Genomic DNA, 6686 nt, shown 5'->3' with positions numbered 1-6686 from the left:
CTCAGCACGCAGGCCACCAGCGTCCCCTTCCTCTGCGTCTCCATGGGACTCCTCCTGGGTGAGCAGCCCGCGACCCGCGGCCGGGCGGAGGGTTCCCCGCGCACGACGGGCGAAAGCAGCTCCTTCCACGTTAAAGCAGGCAGTTGCTTTAACAGTGAAGCCAGCCGCTTTAACGGTGAAGCCAGCCCAGCTACGTTGCCAGAAACCCCAAACCTTCACGCTCGGGAGCATAAAATACCGGTTTCAGCATGCTAGACCCAACTAGCTTTGCTTTTTTTCTGGACCCAACATGAATCGGGGCCTTATAGAATCCCGTACTAGAAGTGCACGGCCTCAAAAACCCCAGACAGGAAATAGCACACATGAACTCCCGTTCTCCCACTGCCCGCAACGGCAAAAATCCCCCCGCTTTCCGCCCGGGAACCCCGCAGAGCGGCTCTGCTACGGAGACAAGGAGCTCGGGATGGCGCGGCTCTGAATCCCTAAAGCTCACGATACGGAGCGGTCGCTTTTGGGGCAGGGACGTCTTATTTCTCCCCTTCCCACAGGCACGGGGTTCGCCTGCCTTTACCAGGCGGCGGCGGTGATGACGGCCAAGCGCTGCGGGACACGGCTGGCCTTCTCCAACGCCATGGCCCGCTCCGGGATGGGGCTGACGTTTCTAATAGCGCCGTTCACTCAACTTCTCCTTGATTTTTACGGCTGGCAAGGTGAGCGCATCTCCCGTTTATCCAAATTCATCAGCGTTACGAGGGCGACGGAGGAGAGCCGGGCAGGCTAAAAGGCTCTTTTTAAAAAATTAAAATCGGATGGGGCGAGGAACAACTCTGCCTCTTCTAGGATAGCCTGGGGACACCTTGTTAACGGTTAAACGCTTAATCGGTCATTAAAGTTAAGCCAGATTCTAAACAGAGACCTCAGCAACCAAAGCCAAACCAAAACCCCCCGCTTTCACTGCACTGTTTCAGGCCATCTTGAAGGTCTGTCGCATGCAACGGACTTCTACTGAAGGAAAACAAAACAAACTCCCGAATTTCAGAGGTAGCTCTGCATTTGTTGCGTGCATCCCAGCGAAAGGGACTTCCAGCCAGAAAAACAGGAATAAAAGCTCCTGTAAGATGCCTCCTCCTCATGACGGAGCTTTCTCCACGTTCTAGAAAGATCATTTCCTACTGCTCCTCCCTTCCCACGCCAAGAAAATGGCATTTTCTGTCTTCCCTCAGGTACTCTCCTGATTTTCGGAGGCATCATGTTAAACCTCGTGCCTTCCAGCATGCTGCTGCGACCCGTCGGCACCCAGCCGCCTCCACGCTCCGCCGCTAAAAATCGGGACTGTGGGTCTTTGATGGCAAAGAAGGATTCAGAAACCCTCGATGGATGCGCAGACGAAAGCACTCCCAGGGAAATACGGCTTCACAGCGCACAGGACCTTCCCACCACGGAGGGACCCGCGACACCCCACGGCAGAGGCGACTCCGGTCTGGTAAATACGTCGGCTTTGGAAAGGCTTGAGAAACCCCCCGTGGAAAGCTGCTCGCCAGAAAGAGCCCCCGGGGCCAAGAGAAGCTACAAATCCTTCCCACTGACCGAAAAAGACGATTCGCAGCCTCTCCTTGACTTCTCCCCACTGAAGGATCCCATCTTCTGCATTTTCACGTGGTCTTTTTTGTTCAGCCACTTGGCCTACTTCGTGCCCATCTTCCACCTGGTAGCACGAGCCAGGACGCTGGGCATAAGCAGCATGGATGCCTCTTACCTCATCTCAGTGGCTGGTAGGCAAAAGGATCTTTTAAACCCATTTGTAATTACAATGATACCAAAACTGGAAAGAAAAACACCACAAATCTGGCCAAGAAATAGTCCCAAATATGTCCTAGAATAAATCTTCATGGAAGAGGTTTAGCTCCCAGCCCTCACCCCCCTCCTGTATATATAGTGTCGCCTTCTGTGCATGTACGAAGTCGCTCTCACATGGTGGGCGGTTCTCTCAACCTCAGCTAGATGATCCCCCGTCCTCGCCGCACCGGACGCACGCGCGTTTCCCGTTACATAGGTGCCATCTGTCCTCCTGAAACCTTCCCACCGCAGCCTCCGCTTTGCTTAAACCCACAAGCCGCGGGAATCCAGAGTCACTCGCCGTTCAAAGACCTCCAGTTTGACCCCGGAATGGGTGCAGAGAAAAAAAAAGAAATTAAAAAAAAAAAAAAAAAAAACGAAATTGGGGGGGGGGGGGGAAAACCAAACACAAGATGAACTTGGATCTAGCCATTTGGATTTGGCACCTCCAAGGGAAAAAAAAAGCAGCCCACAACCCCAGCCCTGAAAAAATAACAACATGCCTGATTTTAAGCAGGCATTAACACTAAAATCGCATCGGGTTAAGAAAGCGGCTCCAACCTCAGTCATCATAAAATATTTTATTGTATAAAAATAAGTTTTACTTCTACACTGCTGTGTAACACTTAGAAATTATGTACGCTGTCAAAGAATCTAGAAGGAGAGCACAGGAATTAATCTGACATTTTGAATTGAGAGTCGGAGGGACACAGCGGTCAGCAAGATACCAGCTGACAGTGAGCACTCCTCTGATCCTTAGTTCATAAAAACATACCGAGAACTATAAAAACCAAGTATCAAAAGTTTTCTGAGCCTTTCAAAAAAATGCTGGCCTTCTGTCCTCCTTTGCATCTTTATAAAAATTAAAATCTCGTAAGCGTATTTCTTCTCAATATTCTGCTTTTTCTCCATCTTGAAAAAGAGATCAAATGGCAAACTTACCTTTTTAATTTTTACTGAGGGCATTTCAGAGTTTTCTGCTGAGTGCACAGCCCTTAATGGGATTTTTACAGATCACTTTGGTGCTACAGACCACTTTACAGACCACAGGCACTTGGCAACAGCAGGCACCAAGGTGAAAAAAAAAAAAAGAATAAATTTTACAACAGCCTAAAAACGCCTTATTGTAACTTCCCGGCGTTGCAGCCCTTTGTGGTCGCGTTCTCGCAGCGAGCGGCAGGTGGGACTGGGACGCGTTCCGAGCAACGCAGTGCAAAATAGCAAAAAAAAATAGAAAAAACAAAGTCTTCTTCAAGGCTCCGGTGAACTCCTCTTCCCCCCAGGCATCACGGAGACGGTCAGCCAGCTGCTCGCGGGCTGGGTCGCCGACCAGAACTGGACCAAGAAGTACCACTACCACGTGGCTTACCTTGTCCTCGGCGGCGTCACGAACCTGCTCTGTCCTCTGGCCACCACCTTCCCGTTACTCATGACCTACGCGGTGGCCTTCGCCGTTTTCTGCGGTGGGTTCATGGCTCTGGTCCTCCCTGTGCTGGTAAGATTAAAAAAAAAAAAAAAGTAGTACGTGGCATTTCCAACGGTATTCCAGAAATTATCAGAAAACCCTTTCGAAAAGCTGAATTTTGGTTGTTGCAGACCTGCACGAGAGGGCTCTCCCCTCCAGCCTTCCCAGTCTGAGCCACTGGAGAGCCCCAAATCTCCTCTCCCACCCACTCGCTGGTACCCACAGCCCCGATGCAACTGAAGCGCTGGGAGCTTATTGCTGATTTTTAATGACCTGGCTTTGCTAATCACCTTCCACATCCTCCTTCCTGAAGGAGCCTGGCTCCCGCTGATAGGAATCGGGATGGATCCGGTCATTTCCCATCTGACTAATGCCAAGGCAGAGGGTTGTGCATACCTGCTCCCGACCCCAGAGTCGCCTATAACACGCACAGACCAGGTACAGCAGGATCCGGCTAGGGAGGTGTCAGTATAATTTGGCATTTCTTTCTGGGAAGAAATTCAGAGCTTAAAACACCTTCCTCAAAGTCTCAGCCGCGTTACTAGTTTTGGGAGACGCCCAAGCCAGCTGGAAGGCAGAAAAGCATCTCACATCCCAGCAATTTCCATGCTGGCCTTAAGGAGGTGAGTGGATTCCAGGCTGGATCAGACCTGGAGGTGCAAAATCCTTTCAAAATTGCAACTGAAGAGGAAACTCCCCATAAAAAAAAAAAAAAATTTTAAATCTCCTGTGCTTGCGCATTCACATGAACTCAATCAATAATTATCCACTTTGTTTCTACAAACAGGTAGATCTAGTGGGTGTGCAAAAACTCCACAGCTACTTGGGGTTTGCTGCCTTCTTTGCTGGGATAGCAGCCGTCGGCGGGCCTCCTCTAGCAGGTAACTCCAATGTTGCATATAATATATACCCACCAGTGATAAAACACGCTGCCGGTTCTCTCTCTTACCCATATGCATCCAAGGATGGTTTTTCTGTCCAAGTGGAGTAAAAAAAACCAAACAAACCATATTTCAGAAAGGTATCTTTATACACAGGCGAGATTTTGCTCAAGAATTTGCAAAACCCGACTGGCAGTTCGGACAAAAGCTCAAAAAAAAGCTGCACAGAAAAAAGGCAGCTAAACCCCACGCACGCATTTTAGCCCTGACCGCAGCATTACAGCAATGACCACATTCCCATGGATTTTACCCCCAAGAGGACATTATAACACTGAACTTGGAACCAGAGGGACTGGAGGGGGGACAGGGAGAGGAAGGTAACGCAAGGGTGGGCTCAGCAGCGGTCCCACCAAGCCGAGGCGCTGAACCATAAGGAGAAGTCTCAGTAATCTCTCGTTTTGAAGAAGGTGACGCGGCTCAGCCACAAGAGCTCCTGAGCCCCAAGATAAGGAGGATGAAAAGCCTTTCTGCTTCTCCTTCTGCCAGAAAAATCAAGGCAGTTTTGGGTATCTGGCAGATTTCAAGCGCTTAGAATTACCTCCAGTCTTTGCTTACGAGCAAGGGACTTGTTCTCCTCCAAACGCCTTGGTCAGGACAAAGCTTTTCCTTTCCCTGATAACCCTTTAGCCATACCTCGTAGCTGGAAACAGGATCTGAGCTCGTCCTCCCAGGTCCTCACGATGCAAGCAAGCAAGAAAAAGCTGCAAGGTCAAGTATCAGTGTGAACGACGTCCCGTCAGCCACCCAGCAAATGGATCCCGAACAAAACCTGGCAACTTGTTCTTCATTTCTTGCTTCCTGCCCTCCGCTATCAGCTGCCCCACGCCTGCGGAGGCACTTTGCTCAAAACTGCCAAGGATTCTGTAAATAACGGCTCCGTGCAAAGTTTTAGCAACGCTGCTGTACCGCAAGCATGTGAAAAAATTGATTTCCCTAATCGATATTTCTAGGTCGGCAAAAGTCTGGATATGGGTGCGATTTCAAGCAACTAAGCGGTTCATTGACAGCGCGCTTTACACTGTCACGGTGATACACAGCCTGTGTCGGAAGAGATCTCTTCTGCTGGTACAAGATGTATGTCCACCAGAAAGCAATCCCTGCACAAGCACCGCAGTAAATTCTCCGACACAGTAACAGAAAGTATTAAAAGAGCTAAATAATTTGGCTATCTCTTATCCACGCATCGTACATGGTAAGACAGCGGTTACGCTTTCATCTGCTTCCAATATATTTTCACTAATGGGAAGCCTTTTGCTTTCTGAAAGTGCTAACCACTGTGTGAACTGTGTGAACGCTTCTGGATTTTGTAAAGCAAGCAGGTTTCGTGCAAAAAGCCTTCCACAGAAATCGGTCTTCTTAATCCCGATGGGATAAATAAAGGCCAAATAAAGCCAAGAAGCAAAACTCTCACTGATCCATCTCACGGTAGGCAGAGTGAGAGGGAAACAATTCAGAGTTCAGGATCTAGGTTCGTGATCCGAGATAAATTCGGCAATTTTCTCTTCCAAGACAGTTGTATTAAGCGCGAAAACTTAATACGACCGGAAGCTAACGATTATCTCTAAGTGTCCAAAAGCACCTGCTCCTTACAAAATACAGAACGGGATTTGCGTTACGTGAGACCCTGGGGTTTAGTGCCTCTGACTGCTGCTGACCTCCCTAAAACCTTGACTTTAGAATTACAATTTTATAGAACTCGAGTATTTTTATGCAGTGAAACCCAAGGCACAGTAGGAGCCGCAAAGGTTAAAAACGCTTATTTTGCACACTAGAACAAAGCCTAATCGCAATGCAACGAAAAGGTGACTTACCTGCAAATCTGTTTAACCTTAAATCCGGAGGCAGCTGCCCTGACCAAACGCCCAGGGTGAAAAGCGTGCAGGGTCCTTCCTAGCTCCTCGTCCGCCAGCACTGCAGGATGGTCTGCTATGCTAAAAAAAGCCCCAAAACCGAACAAGAAGAACAAAGGTTATTTTGGCAAGCCGCAAGAAAGCTAAGGAGAGAAGAGTACGTGTTATTTCCATAAGCAGTACGAATCAGTACCTCAAACTGCAAAAGAAATAAAGCAAACCATGTAATCCAAAATTACAAAACCGATTCCAGCAACCGGCGCACAACCACCAGCCCCAGCAAATTTGAGCGGTGAAAGGGGAGAGGATGGAGCCATCTGAAAGCTGTGCTGGCACGTGCTTTTAGATGTTCTCATCTAAATTTTACTTGCACCTCCCCACGAGGTGTTGCTACTTCGGGCATCAGGAGCAAATACAACTTCTGATTAATTTAAACAGCCTGACCGCAGCCGGCAGCACGAGGTGTGCCCTGGGGGTCCAGTTTGGACCACTTAGGTGCCAGGGATTTACTGGCATTGCTTACAAAACTGCTGCTTTGCTGAAGTTTGCACACCGTGAGCTTCTAATTCGGCTTTCTGCAGCAGTAATTCATTT

General features: G+C 49.0%; 1 protein-coding gene across 1 annotated transcript in view; it reads left to right on the top strand.

Moving 5' to 3' along the window:
* Nucleotides 1–3: 3 nt before the first annotated feature.
* The window catches only part of SLC16A4 (solute carrier family 16, member 4), a gene marked incomplete at its 5' end in the record, with an annotated part of 8504 nt that continues 1821 nt past the window's right edge, over nucleotides 4–6686 (top strand). Inside the window, 5 exons of the mRNA XM_010293345.1 lie at nucleotides 4–58; nucleotides 549–710; nucleotides 1224–1772; nucleotides 3120–3331; nucleotides 4089–4182. Of these exons, the coding sequence (XP_010291647.1) occupies nucleotides 4–58; nucleotides 549–710; nucleotides 1224–1772; nucleotides 3120–3331; nucleotides 4089–4182 (1072 nt within the window). The remainder of the gene's footprint in view (nucleotides 59–548; nucleotides 711–1223; nucleotides 1773–3119; nucleotides 3332–4088; nucleotides 4183–6686) is intronic.

Source organism: Phaethon lepturus, unplaced genomic scaffold, assembly GCF_000687285.1.
Source record: "Phaethon lepturus isolate BGI_N335 unplaced genomic scaffold, ASM68728v1 scaffold628, whole genome shotgun sequence".
NCBI lineage: Eukaryota > Metazoa > Chordata > Aves > Phaethontiformes > Phaethontidae > Phaethon > Phaethon lepturus.
The sequence above is the reverse complement of the archived record's forward strand: the minus strand, read 5'-3'. Positions and strand labels throughout refer to the sequence as shown.